This window comes from Thamnophis sirtalis, unplaced genomic scaffold (assembly GCF_051295495.1).
Source record: "Thamnophis sirtalis isolate CommonGarterSnake01/CBP01778 unplaced genomic scaffold, rThaSir2_p1.2 scaffold_12, whole genome shotgun sequence".
NCBI lineage: Eukaryota > Metazoa > Chordata > Lepidosauria > Squamata > Natricidae > Thamnophis > Thamnophis sirtalis.
This window is the reverse complement of record NW_028261392.1, coordinates 60,245,732-60,265,124: the sequence shown is the minus strand read 5'-3', so window position 1 is coordinate 60,265,124 and position 19,393 is coordinate 60,245,732. Positions and strand designations below refer to the sequence as shown.

The 19,393-nt window shown below is 38.9% G+C and overlaps 1 protein-coding gene across 3 annotated transcripts in view; it reads right to left on the bottom strand.

Annotated features, from left to right (window-relative positions):
- The window catches only part of TDRD5 (tudor domain containing 5), a 35,006-nt gene extending 16,087 nt beyond the window's left edge, over window positions 1-18,919 (bottom strand). For 2 of the 3 annotated variants that reach the window (XR_015698240.1, XM_087726844.1), the window contains exons 1-10: window positions 17,031-17,070; window positions 15,596-15,834; window positions 14,688-15,116; window positions 13,969-14,150; window positions 11,351-11,434; window positions 9,730-9,786; window positions 9,110-9,263; window positions 5,324-5,475; window positions 2,692-2,912; window positions 362-574 (exon numbers count right to left, since the gene is read on the bottom strand). Coding sequence is in view for 2 of the 3 variants with exons in the window: in XM_087726844.1 (XP_087582970.1) it covers window positions 362-574; window positions 2,692-2,912; window positions 5,324-5,475; window positions 9,110-9,263; window positions 9,730-9,786; window positions 11,351-11,434; window positions 13,969-14,150; window positions 14,688-15,116; window positions 15,596-15,834; window positions 17,031-17,047 (1,748 nt within the window). In the remaining variant the exon portion in view is untranslated. Of the gene's footprint in view, window positions 1-361; window positions 575-2,691; window positions 2,913-5,323; window positions 5,476-9,109; window positions 9,264-9,729; window positions 9,787-11,350; window positions 11,435-13,968; window positions 14,151-14,687; window positions 15,117-15,595; window positions 15,835-17,030; window positions 17,071-17,257; window positions 17,383-18,822 lie in introns of those variants that run through there. The other variant, XM_087726845.1, reaches the window with a different exon arrangement.
- Between the last annotated feature and the right edge of the window lie 474 nt (window positions 18,920-19,393).

Here is a 19,393-nt window from a genome sequence, read left to right as displayed (position 1 = left end):
TCCTTGATATAGTGAAATACTATAAGAAAGGTAAAGAAGAAGGAAGGAAGGAAAAGGAATTTTTTTTGATGGTGACACTTAATAAAAATTGGCACCTAATATAGCATTGTTTTTGGTGGTTGTAATAAAAGGGAAAAGGGGAGGGGAAAAAGCACTGTGTGGAGTGCAGATCAAAACGTAAGAGTAAAAGTAGTTGTTAAATTGTGAAACAAATTTAGAAGCCATGTCTGGAAAAAAAAGAAATATGCTCATGTTCCGCACTTGCGCAAAAACTGGTGGGCGATAAGGAAATTTTTCCATCAAGAAAGATCCATTAGTGGGCCGTAGGTAGAAAAAGGTTGACTACCACTGGTTTACTTACTTGAGTAACCTCAGTGAAGATTTCTGAGCTATTGTTATATTTCCAAAGTCTGGGTAAAACACTTCCACTTCTTGGTCATTAAGGAGTCGATGAATGATAACTCGGTACCACCATTTTTCTTTTGAATTCTTTACGCAACAAAGCTGGCCAGGACGGATGAAGGTTTCAGGCATGACGTAACGATTAGCTACATATGTACTAGAATAGCATCGTCTGAAAGAGAAGATTCAAATGTATCACCACTGTAGCTTCTTATATATCTGGGGGGAGTCTGGTACAACCTTTTTAATTTAACAAATTTATTAAAACGCATAAGCTTACACGAGCTACAGCTCTGCAGTCTGAAAAGGTGCTACCAGAAACCTGGGTTTTTTTGGCTACCGTACACGAATACAACTTTCCTCCTACAATATTATAAACATGGATGAGTACTGAAGTGCGCTGGATTGAATTTCATGGGAGTTCTTGTAAACAGGAGCTGACTCAATTTGCTAAAAAAAAAATTGTAAACCCGCTTAGAGAGGGTTGAAAGCCCTATGAAGCGGTATATAAGTCTAATTAATAAATTGGTCTCTGAGGCATTATTTGGATTGGCAAAGAGTATCCAGTTTTAAAAATCCTATTTTTTAACCAATCTCTTTTTTTAAAAATATATATATATAAAGTGATCAGATTAGAAATACTAGAACAAAAACATGCTTCATTTCCACGAGCTACTTCTCTCGCATCTGGAGAAAAGCTGAAAATCCCACTGGTAGGAAATCCCTCCTCTCTTGTGAAGAATACATGTATCTTATACTGCTCACTCATCTTGTCTGATAGATTTAAGGACTGACTTTGCTGCTCCCACATAGCAGAGCATTTTTTCCTAGTCACAGAACAAACGCTGAGATGAGGACTAGGAAGCAGCTGGAGTGCCAATATTTGAAGCCCCAGCTGGCCATCTTAAACAATCTCCCCATATCTCATATCATGATATATTTTACAGGTGGGTTTATACATAATAGCAGGCTATGTTATCTAGTCACTCTGGCCATCTGTCTGGACTGGGCCTATAACCTGTCAAAGAGTTTTGGCAGGGTGACTAGTGTTATGAGATAAACCCAGGAGCAAAGCACAGCACAGAGCCTTTAGACAATTAATAGTGGTTTATAAACAAATATATACAAACATAAACATCAGAGGCAGGTTCCTACTAGTTCGCACCTATTCAGTAGAACCGGTTCGTCAAATCTACCGAACCGGTTAGAAGAGGTTCCACCAGTGGACCTGGAAAGCAGGCCACACCTACAGAAGAGGTCCCAATTTTTTTTGAAACCCACCACTGGTCCTTGGATATGATTATTCTACACTATCATGCTCCTATTTATAAAATTCAGTGCCTCTGTGAAAGGTAAGGATGACTACAGTGTTTGTGGTGCAATCAGAACATTGCGTGTGTTGAAGTTGTTTTAACGCAAACCAAAGATGCCTTTTAAAAAACAAGTTTACATCCTATTCTTATGCATGCCAGTGCTGTGTGTGAGGTAATTTAAGGTGGTTCTGACAAGTGTCATCGGTATCTTCATATCTGGTCACATGGGCGGCAAGCCACTCCCATCCGGTCACATGGCCGGCAAGCCACTCCCACAAAGGAGGCCACACCCACAGAGTAGGTTCGAACAATTTTTGAAACCCATCACTGATACACATGAAGAAATCCCTTACCACACAGCTACGAACAAAATACACAAGGAAAGCAAACATACATGTGTATGTTTGTATATATTTGCATATAAAGCACTATTAATTGTCTAAAGGCGCTGTGTGGTATGTGCTGTGTTTTGCTCCTGGGTTTATCTCATAATATTAGTCATGCTGCCAAAGCTCTGACATATTTTCTATTTTCTTTAAGCCTGCAAAAATGTTTTCTACCTAATCTTATTTGCCTTTTTTTTTTCTTATGGAATTGATACAAACAAATTGTCGAAATTTGAACTGTTGAAAAATGATGACAATGTTTAAGTTCTTCCTCACAATTTTTCAGACAAACATGACAATTCTAAAATGAAATGTTGAAAGTCTGAAATGTGCATGGATAACCATTCTGAGAGCAGTTGCACTGCAAGTAGTTGAGAGTTATGGATTATGCAGTGGTTCCCAAACTTGGCTGGAGAATTCTGGGAATTGAAGTCCATAAGTCTTAAAGTTGCCAAGTTTGGGAACCACTGGATTATAGGCATCCATACACAAAAACAAAGTTAATTCTCACCCTCCCTTCAATTTTAGTAAAGTTTGTGCAAAAGTAGGTATCTCTAGAACTCTCAAAAACACCCCAAATATATCTTAACCTCATCTCAAACATAATATTTTCCAGCTCATCAGAAGTTTCTCCACCATAAATCCGGACGTGGAATTGTGAAGGGGACACAATGTCTTCCACGAATAACGCAACAAAAGCATTCTTCTCAAGCTTAGGGAGACAATAAAGAGTTTGATCTTGAACTGCATCTGGCGGTATTTCTTCTTCCATTATTTCCTGTATAATGTTATCTTTCTTTATGCCTAGGTGCTGCAAATGCAAGGAAAGAAAAAAGAATCACATAAAACTCAGGACTAATTATCTTGCCTGAAAAAAACCAATGCAAGGAAACATAAAAGCTATTCTTTCATTTTTTTCATTGTGATGCTTGAGTTTTGAGAACTCTTTATATCTGAACTGTGCGTATTATTATATTTGCCTTGCGTGTACTCCATTATACTACAAAACACATATACCGTATATACTCAAGTATAAGCCGAGTTTTTCAGCCCACTTTTTGGGCTGAAAAAAGCCACCTCGACTTATACTCGAGTCAGTGAAAAATTTGCCTGAAATGGAGGAGAAAAAGAGGCGGGGCCATGCCGCTGGGTGACGCTCGTGAATAGCCCGGCGCCCCTGTGAGTTTCCCCTCCCTCTGTGTCAGTTTGCCACGCAGCGCGCACCACACCATCCCCCCTCCTCACGTTCTAATGTAATGCAGGGCTATCTTACGATTCCCCTTCCTCCCCCTCCTGCCGCTCTGCAACGATGTCCCACCTCCTCCTTTTTATGGCAAGCAGCCACACAGCGATGTCCCACCTCCTCTGGTACAGTGATCCAATGATAGGAATCACTGTGCCGTGTGTCATAGGAGGCGGGACATCGCTCCCGCAGCTGCACGGGACATCATCATCAAAGCGGGACATCAGCATCATGAGGTGAGTGAAGTATTTCATTGAATACACCACTAGTTTACTGTTTTCTTTGAAATAAATATTCAAAAACATTATTGGTATCTATTTTTATTTTTGAAATTTACCGGTAGGTGCTGCATTTCCCACCCTAGGCTTATACTCGAGTCAATAACTTTTCCAGTTTTTTGTGGTAAAATTGGGTGCCTCGGCTTATATTTAGGTCGGCCTATACTCGAGTATATACGGTACACAGAAATTTGAACTGAATACTTCATTTGGCCAAGTATGATTAGACACACAAGGAATTTGTCTCCAGTGTAATATAGCGCCTGCCCTATTTTTGTAACTTGAATATAATTTGCAAAAAGACATTCCTACAAGTTTCTCCACATCTCCCACCTTCATTTTATATATCATTTAATAAATAAATAAAAACTAGACAAAATAGCATGAACAAATTTAAAAATCTGCATTAAATCAGTGGAAATCTTGAAAGGTATGAGAATCTTAATATCTAAAAACTCTCCAACATTATCCCACATTTTTTTTTCAAAGAAGCAATAGAATTGATTGTTAGACTAATAATAATTTAACTCCAAATCAGTTCATACTTCCAAGATCCCCAAACTCATCTATTGAAAAAAATTGAACAGCAACGTCTCAGCATCCCTTCCTGAATTTACAACTGAAATAATGGAATCACTGAAAAATTCTGACAGCCGAACTTCTGCAATGGATTTTTCAAAATATATCAATGTATTCCAGAGAGGAGAGGATGAATCAATAAGACTCGAGTTCCCACATTATTTTCCTGTCAAAAATTATTTTAGGAAATGTGCAAAATTGAACCCTGACCCTGATTGAAAAGTTTCATTTAACAGTAATTGACCCAATAATTAATTCTATTACTTTTTATCTAATTTAATTACTGAGTAAGCTAAATTAGTACATGGAAATAGTAATGGATTTTATGAGACTAAGAAAGCTATTCAACATGGATAAGGTTAAGGACCTTGCAACAGTTCCTTGTCTATATCATTTAAGTTCTATCTTTTATAGATAAAATGTGTTCTCCCTGAAGGATCAGATTCAGAGTCTGGTAATTTTCATGATCCATTTTTGTCTCTTGGAAAACAGGTCGCTTCTGTAAGCTATAGCATTTTTCCCCAGCTTAAAATATCTAATCTATAACATACACACACAAACATCGAAGGACAGATTATAGCCAGGCTTCAGCTAATCATGTTTTAATACATTCTCATTTGGACTACACATGGCCTTTGGAAGTGCATTAGCAATGTCATATTAAAAATATGGTTGAGACTACTAAATGGAATTGGAAAAAAAAAATGAATATGCCATACCGATACTACAATCGCTCCCATTCCATTTTGGAACCATTTTAACATCCTTCTTTTCCTCATTTTGGTGCTTCATCTCTTGTACAGAGTACCAAAAGATTACTTCTCTGTACAAATGAATACTTGACTTTGAGTTTTTCTTTAGAGGCCCACTGAGTGGCATTGCGCACAGCAACTGATATTTTAAGTGGTGGTGCTCACACAGTAAATACTTTCCCAGAAATTTATCTGGTACCCCCATCAATATCACTTTGAAGTCAGGCAAAGCCATTTCTGTTTTCTTGGCCTTTTCTTGGATTTTATTGCTGTTATCTCTCTATGCAACTTTGATTTTATTGCACTTAAATTTAAAGTTAAATGCTCTTTTATTACATAAAAATGTATTATTATTATTGTATCACCGTACCGGCATTAACATCATTGTTACTACATTGAACTGAGTCTCCAGTTTCTTAGAATCCTCAGACGGGGAATCCCAAGTGGGAAGTTCTTGCTCTTCAGAGGCCTCCTGCTGTGCTAATAAACCAGACTGAGAAATCTTACCATTTGTTTGTTCGTCTGTAGAAACAATATAGTTGATATTAAAACACACAGAAATTTTAATTCAAAAATAAGGAAAATTTTATATTCAGGAATGCTGTACAATAAATTAAAAAAAACGGTTATAAATGATACATTTAAACAACAAAGCAGTGTTTGCGAAGTAACCATCCTCTGCTACCAAATGTGATGTTCCCGTGGGTCGACCATGAGGCCAATGTTGAGAAAAGACAGGACACGAACTTTCTCGGGATGGAGCGACCCAGATGAGAACCTGAGAGCCCCTTTTATTGGGATAGAACAAAGGCAGGAGGAGCAATAGCATGTTATTAAAAACAGCCTGTAAAAGTACAATTTCTAATCTACTGCTCAGGGAAGTTCTGTCTATATATGGTCATATCCTGGTCAGGATCCTGGTCAGGATGTTTTGTTATGGACTATCAGGATGTTATGTTCTGCACTATCAGGATATCAGGATGTTATGGAGTTCTAGGAGTTTGTTTTCTCCTGTGTGATTCAGCGTGGCTCTGCAGGCCCTAGTATGAACTAGGCCATGGAGGACACACACCTGCACAAAGAACTATATTACAACACTGCTTAATCTGGCTGTTTTAATTTTAGAGTAAATTCAGTGGGATACACTCCAAATTCCTGCAGTGATTTCCTAGTGAAAACCATGCCCCATGTCACTGCTCTGTGCGTTCGGAAATGGAGAACAGAGAAAAAAAGCCCTCTGATTTTTTACCTGCCCCCGAAAAAGCCATATTAAATCATACTTGGGGGATGTTATTTAGCTTTTTAATTATTTGTAATTATTTGGCTCATAACAACAGTAAACAAACCTGAACTATAAAAACTGTAAAGCATAAAACCATAACATTATTTTCATTAAGCTACTAAAGCTTTAAAAGTTGAGTTTCATATCCAAACTTTATTACACCAAACCTGTCTGATTTTAGTGAAATACAAGCTACAACTAGCACTGATTCATGTTTCACTGCTACTCAGTATCCTTTAGTACAGTGTTTCTCAACCTTGGCAACTTTCAGTCCTTTGGACTTCAACTCCCAGAATCCCCCAGCCAGCATAGCATTCTGGGAGTTGAAGTCCACAGGACTGAAAGTCGCCAAGGTTGAGAAACACTGCTTTAGTAGACTATGCAACTAGAGCAATTTTATATGCAAGGACATTTAAGTGTACAAATAAGCCTTCTGTCAAGTGTCTTCATATAGCATTTATTAGATTCCTTGGAATCTACCGTGCTTTATCGTCTGCAGGAAAAACAAACTTTTTTAAATTCAGATTTGCATCTTATGTAAAATATACTTTGAAGAACATCAAATACTGATGATGATCCCAAACAGAGCAAGCATTTTAGGCTAGAACAAAAACAATAAAATTCTAAATGCTTTATCATTAAAACCATGTAATTTATTATAACTATTATGTACTATTCAGAGGGAAGTTTGACATAGCTAGTCTCATTGAATCGTGCTCTCACCAAATGATTGGTGATGTGATATCCCATTCACACATTATCTTCTCATATTCCGAGCATTCTGGCCAATGAAGGATATGTTCAGTTATATTTAGCAATATCTAGATGACCTCATCCCTGTTTGTTTCTGTAAAGTTAACAGTGAATCTTTGAGGTGGTAGATTATTTAAAAGAAGCCATATCTTTACAGTTGCTCACACCTCCTCCAATATTAAATAAATGTCACAAAGCCTCTATAAGTATCACAAAACCCCTTGTCACCTTTAAAGTCCTTCATGGCTTGGGACCAGGTAATCTGAGGGACCGTCTCTTGCAGTCACATCCATCAGACTCACTAGAGTGGGGAGGCAAGGAATGTTGCCAGTCCCATCCCCTAAAGCAGTGGTTCCCAAACTTGGCAACTTTAAGACTTGTGGACTTCAACTCTGCTGGCTGGAGAATTTTGGGAGTTGAAGTCCACAAGTCTTAAAGTTGCCAAGTTTGGGAACCACTGCCCTAAAGAGATACATCTGGAGGACCCAGAAGGGCCTTCTCCGTGGTGACTCTTTCACTCTGGAGCATCCTATCTCCGGAAATTAGACTGGCCCTCACTCTGTAACTCTTTCGGAAGGCCCTAAAGATGTGGTTCTACCAGCAGGCCTGGGGAACCCAGAGAGGGATGTAGCCCATTAGATGGCTGGTATGAGTGTGTGTATGAGTGGCGGGGTATTGTTTTATTATTTTTATTTCTTTTATATTGTCTTTTTATTTTCTATAAGCAACCTTGGGTCACTGTCACAAAGTAGATGGCAATATAAAATTTCCAAATAAATAAATATACTTTACTACTTGTATAATAATGTACAGGTCCATGCTGGAACTAAAATTCTTTTCAAGAGAACAAATGGATACATGTTGCAACTTCCCATTGTAAACATATACACAACATATTGTCTACCCAGAACAGTCACTAAGTGGAAGCAGTTTAATAGCATACTGAAACCATAATTCAATTCAGGTTCTTTAGTAACTGGGAAAAGTGCATCTATAAGAATGTAAATGCCTATTTTTATTAATTATATTGCAAGTATTTCAATAATTATAAATCTATAAAGCTAAATTAAGTACTGGCAGTCCTCAAGTTACAAATGTAATGGAGCCTGCCCATTCCATTCGTAACCCGAGGATTCGTGGGAGTGAAGATCACTCCCTTTTTTCGCCCACGCATTCACTAATCGAATGCGAGGCTCATCAAGTGCACATAAGGCATTTCAGGGTGGGGAAAGCCATGAGGGGCCTACTGATGAAACAGGCCTCTGTCTAAGAACACCCAGGGCCTCCGCAACCCACTGAAATATCTCAGTCCAAATTGTTCCCCCCAACCTGCCGCGCTGGGTCACTTACCTTGTGAAGATAGCAATAGCAATAGCAGTTAGACCTATATACCGCTTCATAGGGCTTTCAGACCTCTCTAAGCGGTTTACAGAGTCAGCATATTGCCCCCACAGTCTGGGTCCTCATTTTACCCACCTCGGAAGGATGGAAGGCTGAGTCAACCTTGAGCCGGTGAGATTTGAACCGCCGAACTGCTGATCTAGCAGTCAGCTGAAGTGGCCTGCAGTACAGCACTCTAACCACTGCGCCACCTCGGCTCTCTCCAGTGTTCTCTCCAGCCTTGTGCACCCTTCCGATGCTCCCTTCGGTTCTCCACGGACCTTCCCGTAGCCCATTGCAAGCCAAAACGGAGCTTCCAGGGGCCAGATCTGGATCCAGCTCCTGGAGGCTCCATTTCATCCTGCAACAGGCTTAGGTAGGCCCGCAGAGAGCTGAACAGGGCTTCTGAGGGCCCTGTTCTGAGGGGCGGATCTTCCGAGGGGCGGATCTGCCCGAGAAGCTCAATTTCAGCCTGCAAGGTGCCGGGCAAGGCCTCTGGACGCCTGAACAGGGCTTCTGAGGGGTGAATCCACCCCTCAGAAGCCCCATTTCAGCCACAGGACGAATGTTGCAGAGCCTCTGCAGTTGTTCGTAAGGGCAAACAACTGCTGTGGGGCTGCAAGATTCGTAGTTTTGGGCCTTGTTCGGAAACGCTAGGGAGCACATAACTTTGAATGTTCGCTAAGGGAATGCTCGGGCCCGTTATTCTGGAAGATTTGTGCACCTAGGATTTCCACTTACCATCTGGTAAGCTTTGTGAATCAATGTCAAAGATGAGCCAATCTTTTTCTCCTTCTCTGCATTCAATGCGGAGAACATCGTTAAGGGCACCAATAAGTTCCATCAAATTTAAGAAACCCAGCTTTCTGACTGCCAATTTTTCATGAAAATACTCCTAAAATAAAACAAAAAAAATCTTTTAAGAAATCAAAACAGAAATCCATGGCTAAATTTGCAAGAATGATTAAATTAGTCAACTTAGCTAACATTATAAAATGAATTTGCAAACCAGGATTTAAAGTGACATCTGAACAACAAACCTATTTTGCTATTACTAATGCTATATCATTTCCAAATAAAAATTCACAACATAGAGGAAGTATATGAAACCAAGAATTATGAGCCTCAGTGTCTCTGCACCTGGGATTATCTGCATGTACACTGTCAAGTGATGGTATGTATTAACTGTTTCTTTATACTAGAAATCTATGCAGTGGGGTTAAACACTGCGCTACTTTAGTCTAGAGTATACACTCTCCTATTTGTTGCAACAGTTGTCATATAGAATGAGAGAAAGAGAACACTTGCAGGTGCAAAAGGCAATAAACACAAATAAATCTGAATAAATGAACAACTACTACCTCAAATTCTCCAGGTAACTTGGAAGCATGGAGGCCATTTGGGTGCTGGGCTATAATCTTAAAAATAAATCACAGAATGATTGTTAAGCTTATTTACAACTGTGTGCCAAACAGTAAAAGACATATCTAACAAAGTTTGCTATTGTGGAGGAAAGTAGAGGATGGGAGTATTATATATGCCGCTTTGAGTTGTACAAATAATAGTAGGATATAAATAATGATGAGGATAATTTACTTGGAACAGTTTACAGCCTGTGATGAAATCACATCAAATAATATCTCTCTAACCCAGGTGCTTAAGAAAGATTCAATAGGTGGATAAAAATGTGAAATTCAGTTTAAATATCTTAAGATAAATCTGCAACTTATCATAATAATACTGTTATGGGTTGTAGCATAAATCTGCCATGGTAGTCCCAGTAATTATCAGCACTGGGACTATACCAAAGGAATCTTAGAATCTTTACGCATTGACAAAATTTCTATCAATTACAAAATGCCACACTGCTTTCAGACATACACTATCTTGATATATGGCAACATCCTAGGTTCTTGGGAAGAACTGGATGTATATGTAGGCCAATAAAAGTTAAGGAACTGGCAGCTGTGATTTCACATTATTGTATATATTATATTGATAATAATAATATTGATATGTTATCTAAATATTTAAAAAAATATTTCAATACCAGTACTCTTTATTCTCAAATAAAACTTCTATACTTTGACCATAGCAATATGACATTTGTCTACTTTGTGCTTTTGCAAGTATACTTTTTATTACTTTGATTGAAGTATAAACAAGAAAACTAGGTGGTTTTGCACTAATCTTGGTATTCTTTGAATTCTAATTTCATTTGGAGGGTAAATGCAAACCAGATTATAGTTCCTAAGAATAAAAGGAGGAGGGAAATCTCAGCTTCCTGGTAGTACAAATAATATTGGAAGTCCTGGTGCACCTTCACCAGTCTTAAAAATTAAACAAGGCATTCTTGTGGTCAAAGTGCTCCTATAGAATATTTCCAGACCTCAAATAGGATTTCTATGGAAAAGATATGAGAGATCCGAAGAGCAAATGTAAGATATCCTAGATCAGTGATAGCAAACCATTTTCACCTCAGGTGCCAAAAGCACTTGCGTGCCCACCACATAATTTAATTCTCTCCTGCGCCATACCCCCTGCGCATGCGCGCGTGACTCCCCCTGCTGCCCCACACATGCGCATGGCTTTCTTGGAGCCAGGGGAGGGCGAAAACGGCCTCCCCACCCCCATGAGACCATCGCAATCCTAGATGATGAAACTGAACTTCACATTAATTATGAGAATTTGCAAGCAAATATTGTTTGTATCCAAACCAACACTATTGTATACATAGGAATTCAATAGCCTTTCAGTGATAGATAGAAGTGAAGGTAGAGAAATATGTGTGGGTTTGTTTCCCCACTCAGATAGTTTGGTAAGTCCACAAAAGTTTATGCAAAGCTGGTGGGCAGTAATGTTATTTTTTTTCCCCCACTAAGTTCAAAGCATTTCACTTTATCCCTGAATGGATCCTATCTATGTTCTCTGGGTTGTCATCCTCAAAATACAAACTACAGCCAAACAGAATACAGTACTTACAATTTTAATTTTTTTTTTAAGTTCTGAGCTGACAATTCCTCCAGGTCCTTTTTGGGCCAAGGCAATCTTAATTTCTTTCTTGAGCTTTGAGGGGGGAAAAGTGAGTTATCCAGAGTGAAAGGAAGTACGTCCATATACTTATGCACTAATCTAAAATTGAAGAAAATGCTGGAATTGGATTAAAAATCTTCTTATCATGCTACTGCATTCAGCACTGTGGCTAGCCGGAGGATTCCAAGAGAGGATTCAGAGAGATCAAAACAGAACAGAAAAGAAATAAACATCTTTCCCAATTGTCAGCAGCAGTCAAGAAACAAGGAAGTCTCATTCCATGCTAAACATTAATCACTAAGAAACAAGATGTTTTCTTTTTAAAGTTAATGTAGTATAGTGTTTCTTGGTTCCTAAAATTTCATATATTGCAAATAATCTTATATTCAAAAGTAAAACAAGAGAAAACTTTTCTGATAGATTAATCTCCCAGAACCCTATATAACAGAAATCAAATATTTGGAAGCAGGCCCCTGAGAGGAATTTTTAATTAAGAGACTTGGCTAAGAAATTACCTGTTGTAAAATAAAGATTTGGATCTTTGTTAACATTTAAATACTTTCTATACATAATTAATACAAAGCTAATACAAAGAAATTTAAATAGTTATGTAAATCAATACACTAGTTAATTAGTAATTAATAACATTCGTTGGTTGAGGGGAGAAAGGGTAAGGTACAACTTTTGGATTGCAGTGATAAGCTGGGAGAAAGGATTTTTCTTTTCAAGCATTTTAGGTTTCTTTTAATTTTCCATTTTTAAGTGAAGTAACAATATTGAACAGTAAGCTCATATTATTTGTATTAATCAAATGTACATTAGTTAGATGCATATGTAGATTAGGCTGAAGTTTCAATAGAAGGGCTTACTCAAATGAGATTGATATATGTTAAGGTAATTTTATTTCAACATCCATTTACTTTAGTATTGTCTTTGTCAAGAATTATTTTTAAATTTTATATTAAATAGTTGGATATATATTTCTCGTGTTTCTTTTTGTAAGCTGCCCAGAATAAATTTATCATACTAAAAGGTGAACATGTCTGTAATAAAGCAAAAATAAATGTTGAAAGCTGAATTAGTAACTCCTACCTTTTGACCCAGGAATAATTAGAAAACAGACTTATTCTCTGAATATTGTGTAGCACCCCAGAACTTTACTTGATTGCTTAAAAAGATAACATTTAAACTCCTTATACTCTGCAAGGATGTTTAAAGTTAGATATCCAATGCCCGTAAGGATTCTCACATTACATTAACCATTAAATCTTCACAGATTAAATGCACTTTACAACTTCCAGAATCCCATGGATGAAGGTGAATGATGCTAAGGGTGCAATTCAGCATTATAAACAGCGCCACAGCTTTTCCACTACTGATACCAATTTGAAGTGTTAACTTTCTTTGTAAATGGCCATATATCTTCAAAGATAACATACTGGCAAAACTTAAGCCAGCAGTACATGCAGCAAGGTCCTAAATACCTGGAAATACCCACTAAGACCATTTAAAATAAAAAATTTCCCTAATGATAGGGTTTGGAGTTTAGGGGATGGGGTTTGTCATTGAATCCATTTCTCGGCCAAAGCAATGTTTTCACAATTTTTAAATAGCCAATTTAAACATAAGAGATGCTGATATATAGGAATGAACCAACAGATAAATATCAGACTTATATACCACTTCACAGTTCTTTACAGCCCTCTCTAAGCAGTTTACAGAGTCAGCATATTGCCCCCAACAATCTGGTTCCTCATTTTACCAATCTCAGAAGAATGGAAGGCCGAGTCAACTCAGAGACCCGAACTGCCAAACTGCTAGCAGCCAGTGATCAGCAGAAATAGCCTGCAGTACTGCTTTCCAACACTGCGCCACTGCAGCTCATATTAAATTATAAATGAAGAGTGGGACTTGTTCATTTGAATTATAGCTGCATTGAAAAGTTCTATGTATGTGGATATGCTTATAATGTTATTTTGGCTGAGAGTAATATTTAAAATTGATTTCCCAGTCAGTTTTTGATGTTGGCTGTATAAAATGAAAAGGCATTCCATGCCAGAGAATTTCTATGATCCAAATGCATCCTTCATTCCAGTCATGTGTAGGGTGTCAGGCCTGCAATTATATTCCTTTTAGAATTTTGGCCTGATACACTTTCTCTTATTTCAATATGCTGTTTCTTTAGTATAGTTGATGGGAGAGGGGAATAGAAAGGAGTAGGATTGTGGAATGTATTGTTGTCATTCTTTTCTAGAAGCCAAGGTCATCTTTTGTCTCCGCACTTTTACACCTGACCAGAAGCAGCTGGGTGGAGACACCAGTGTGGAAGAAGAAGATTGGACCATGTGATGGATTGTGGGTGTGGGGACAAGATCATGAACTTTTAACTGGGTGGGATTCTGAGGTAATTTCCAGAATTCGGATTAACACAGATGTGCTAAGATGTCTGCTTTATTAAATTGGAACTTTAAGGATCGTTTTGCCTTGGACTCTGATTTAATTCTACATGATACTTGGAACGCTGACATAGGGTATAATACATTTACTTCTTATTGTCTCATCCTCACCTCAGTTCTCTCTTTTGGACTTTCAACTAGTTTCATCTGTATTTGCAAATCATCAGATTTCTGGTCTGCGGTTGAACACAGAGCATCCATTGGCAGGATTGGAGAAGGCATCTCTGCCACAGGTTCTGGTACAGCAGAAGGCAAAGTTTGCTCTGTTTCACATGACTGGACTGCCATTTTGCCTTAAGAAAGCCAGGATAAAAATGTCAGCAGTAATTACACATAACTCCATTTTCTATTTCAAGCCAGTCAATGTTAAAAGTTCTAAGCAGCAAAATTAATCTTTTACCAGAAGCAGTTGGGACAATAAACATATGCAGATTCACATCTGTATCAATATATGTAACCTGTAATGATATGCATAAATCTAACCAATCAACCTTCCGACAAAGACTACTGTAATAAATATACCTTTCTTTGCCTTAACCTCAGTAAGTTAATTTTCCTACTGTGAATCCAACCAGCTGCTGTAAGCTTCAACCTAAAGAAGCACTGAGCAATTCTACTATTACTATTTCTCCTCTAGATACAGCCGAGAGTGCTTGTATTTATCATCTCAAAAAAGTACATCCTCTCAGAAGGTAAAACACCAGCCTCAATCACTACAGCATATATTTTCCAGCGATTCTCAAAGTCTTTATAAGCAAAGTGTGATAAATATATTCCAGTTGAATATAAGCATTCACATTTCAGTTGAATATAAACAAACGCTGTCTTACACTCGGACATTTCTGCTTGCTTCGTAAGAGGGTGTACTTTTAACATCAACAGAGAGCCTGCTCTTGTTTGCACAATTTGGATAATATCCGAAGCTGCATTCAGCACTTCAAACATTGAGAAGAATCCATAACGCACAAATTCAAATTTGCGTCCAAACCGTTGAGTAAAGGCTTTGTCAAAATCTGAGAGCAAAACGGGGGAAAATCTGAGCATTTCCTTCAGCTCACTTTTTATAACAGGGGGCAGAATAGGAGGACCTCCCCCATGCCGAGGCAAATTTAGAGAATGCTGGGGGTGCAAAGGCACTTGGGAGCAAAAGGTGGAAGGCAAAGAGAAGTTCGGGTTATGTTTGGAATGTTGTGGCTTAGATCTGCTCTTTTGTCTGGCAACCAAGCTTGCAATGCTTCTGGTAGATTCATCAGCAATCGCTGAAAGACAGAAAAAAAATAACGTTTATTATCACAGTACTAATTCCTACGGTTTGCATTCTGTGGGCACAGATATTTTTCTAATTTTTGCAGGTCATCATCTCCCACTCTTAAGTCTAGCATTATTGAACTTTTTAAAACAAACACTCCCACAGCTTTCAACTCTGTTTCATTTGCAATTTTCTCTCCCACCTTTTTGGGCTTTTGACCTTTACAAGTCATGTTTCACATTTTGGGCTGCTCTGAAAGCTCTTATTAGCTGAAGGTAAAATTATGATTTTTTTAAAAAGTGTAAAGGAAAATGCAAACTATTTTCAATCTAATAGATGTACAACAGAGTTTGGTAAGAACCCTGCTACTGTTTGCTGGTCATAATGACCAAGGCTTGCAAGATATCACAAGTCTAAAACACTGTACATATTTTAAAATATTCACATACTTTTTAAACATCACTTTTACCAGATTAAAATCAAACCCACCTTTGAGAATAACAGTACCATCTCTTTGTGGAGATATGTTAACAGTATCAGGCATGTCCTTCACTAGTTCCATAACAGAATGGTAACCCAGCATACGCAATGGAAGCATTTTTCCTATCATAAACTTGTATTCTTGTTCTAATTGGCAAGGGGTAAGACCTTCCTTGATAGGTGTCAATAGTGACCGCACTTCTTTCTTCAGTGAGTTCATTCGCTGTTCTTGATCGGTCATGTTTACACTAACAAAATGAAAAAACAAAATAGTATTTCCTAGGACAGCAGAATCAAAAATGCCATAGAGCTTTACTTGTGGTCAAGAAGCAATGGAAGAATACAAATACATACAGCCTTAATTTAACAAACACTCATTCACCAACTGTTCAATGTTACAGATGGGGCTAAATGAATGGTGCTTAGAACTGGTCCTTGAGATACAGTCTGTTCTGCATTCAAGTGAAATGATCTGTGTGCTTGGCAACCAGCTTACATGTCTAAATTGCAGCATCCCAGTCAACGGCCACTTCCAATCTTCTCTGCTGACTTTCACAAGCAAAGTCAAAAGAGAAGTCAGCAAGGATGGTCACAGGTCACTCAATAAAGTCACACCCAGCCTTTCCATGCTCACAACAGCCAGCTGCACACCTGCCCACACCTGACAACAGCTCTGTTGCTAGTCTGCATGCAAGCTGCCTAGAACTCACCTAATAACCCATTTTCTTCACTTAACAATGGCAAGGAGAAGTCCAGGATTGCCCTTAATAAGTTACAACCATATTGCTTAGCAATGGAAATTCTCATCCCAATTAACATTGTTAACCGAAAACTATCTATACTAGTAAGCAGTAGTTCTTAGTATAAGCCAGTGGTGGGATTCAGCCAGTTCGCACCTATTCGGGAGAACAGGTTGTTAACTTTCTAAGCAGTTCGGAGAACCAGTTGTTGGAAGAAATCTCATTTTGTTTTTTCCCACTTTACAGGGCTAATCCTGTAAGGAAGGCAGGAAGGAAACATTCTGGTGTTGTTTCTAGCCTAATATTTATTGCTTTGCTTACGGAAACTGCCTCTCGGGTTAACCCTCATTACATTGTAACAGCTAAGGCGAAGTGCCTATCGACCTGAGTGATGTTGAGTTGGCCATTCCCACCCAGTCACATGACCACAGGGCCATGGCCACCTAGTCACATTACCACAGAGCCACGCCTACCCAGCTGGTCATTAGGCCAGAGAACCAGTTGTTAAATTATTTGAATCCCACCACTGGTATAAACCAAAACTATAATAGAGGAACGCCAGAAGATAGTAATATCTTTTTGATAGTAATCAAAAAGATAGTAATATCTTTTTGAAGCCCACCTCAACTCTAAAGAAAAAGTCCCATTAAAAAATATATCCAAATTTGCTTCAAAAAAGTTCATTTTATTTTTTCAGTACTTACGAGTGCAATCCACCCATAGTTCAGAAATTTTAGTTCTCTCCTTCTGAAAATAAATATTTTTATTTGTGTTGAATATTCCCATTAAAAGTACATTCTAAATACCTTTAACAATTAGTATAAAGGTTCTAGAACACTAATACTCTATTACTGTACTACCATAGTATGCTATGCAATAAAACATGATTGATTCACTGTTGATTGGTAGAGAGCAGGGGTGTCAAACTCACATCCTCACGTCGTCGTCCCGGCAGTGTCACCTGAGGTATCAAAACTTTTCCCCCCAGTGCTAAACTGGATGTGGGCGTGGCCAGCACGTGATGCATCCGGCTCGCAGGCCTCGAGTTTGACAAGCCTGGTATAGAGAGGCAATATTTAACAAAAAAACTTATTTACATTGTTTGCAAGCACAGCGGTCTATGAGCTGACCATAGACTGAAGAAAAGGTTTTACACAAAATTCCATGTAAATAGACGACATCGCTCTTTGATCTCCACTATATTAACTACCATTTTTACAACCATACCTGAAATGATTGGCCATTCTGCCTGCCAACCAGAAATCTAAAATATATATATACCAATAGAATAGAATGTATATGACTCAGGATTAAATTGTTACGTCTTTAATGCTCTTTAATGCTTGGATGTTTGTTTGTAGATATTAATCCTTGTCAGGTAATGAAAATGCCTGTATGCACAACCAAGCTCAGAGAGGACTCCAAATCATTTATTAAAAAATGCAACAAATGTATTAAAAGTCTAAAGTTGCAGATCACTCAGTTATCTTAAACTGAGCATACATATACTTTTGGGAGCCACCACTAATGACTCATTTGTGAGATTGGCAGCTATATTAAATGGACGAATAAAATTTTTAAAAGCTTCAGCAATACAGAAATTACAAAATACAAGGACAAGGAATCCTAAGCAAAATCTGATTTAACTTTTCTGCACTAGCTACACTCCTTCTGAACAATTACTCCTAAACCTGTACTTGTAACACTTTTTATATTTATGTGTATGCTTAGGAAAAGAAATCCCGCGCGTCCCTTTTAACTGAATTTATCTTCTACTCTTCTACTTAGGATAGATGAAAGTGTTTTTTTTTAAATTACCTGTTCAGGTTCAAATCACCTGAATTCAGTTTTAACTGAATTCATCTTCTACTCTTCTACTTAGGATAGATGAAAGTTTTTTTTAAAAAAATTACCTGTTCAGGTTCAAATCACCTCACTTTGCACTGATTTAATTCCAGCCAAAAAAATACAAGTGTGTGTCCCCATTCAGCCACGTTAGGTCCCATTTACTAATTTTCTGTTCTTTGCACAACCAAGTGAGCTAAAAACTCTGAAGTGAATCATTCATATGATAAACTAAGCTCATATTTAGGCGGACTAAGCTCATATTTAGGCGGCTATAATTGAGTTTCTTTACTGAGGTGGGGGAATTCGTAACTGTGGCACTGGCAGGCTGCTTTTCAAACCTGCAAGTGGGTTTGTTTGTTCAGTCCACATAACTGACCCCCCCCCCAAAAAGCCTCTTTATGCAATTCTGCATTTTATCTGCGAGCAACCCCAACTGAAGTCAATGGCGTTTGTTTTCTTTTCGGATTGTAGCCAACAACTTCCTGCAAACAAGCCAGTTCTGCCCTTTGGGGGGGGGGGGGTATTATCTGTGAGGGTGTCTCTGGCTGCGGGGGGATATTCAGCCCAGCCAGCTTCCACCTACGAACGTCGTTTGCTTTGCGGTCCAGCACTTCCAACCCTTCCTCTCTCCCAAAAGAGATTTCCCACCTGGCTCCCTTTGGCTTTAAAGGAGTCTGAAAGAACCTCCACAAAACAAACACGCCGCCTCGCTCCGAAAAGGGCCTCGCTCGCTCGCTCCCGCAAGGGCTTCGACTAGCGCCCAAAAGCCCAGCTTGCGCAGGCTCAGTTCGAGAGCGCGCGCGCGCCCGGCCTTCACGCCGCCGCACGTGCGCTCAGCTTCCCTTCTGAAGGGGCGGGGGGCGGGGGGAGTTGGGGGGAAACAAGTGGAAGGGTGAAGCTTTTGCCCTTCTATATTTCTTTTTAACCAGCGAGTCCGCTCCGTGAATACCAATCAGGGGACACCTGGGAGGGAGGGGGGAGCGTCGCGTGCGCATTTGGCCTCAGCTGTTAAAGGCTCGCGCTGAGGGTGGGGGGGAACAAGTGGAAGGGTGCAGCTTTTGCCCTTCTATACTTTTCTTTCAACCAGAGAGTCCGGTCCGTGAATACCAATCAGGGGACACCTGGGAGGGCGGGGGGAGCGTCGCATGCGCATTTGGCTCAGCTGTTAAAGGCTCGCGCTGGGGCGGAGTGGGGGGGGAGAAATGCAATAGAGCAGCAA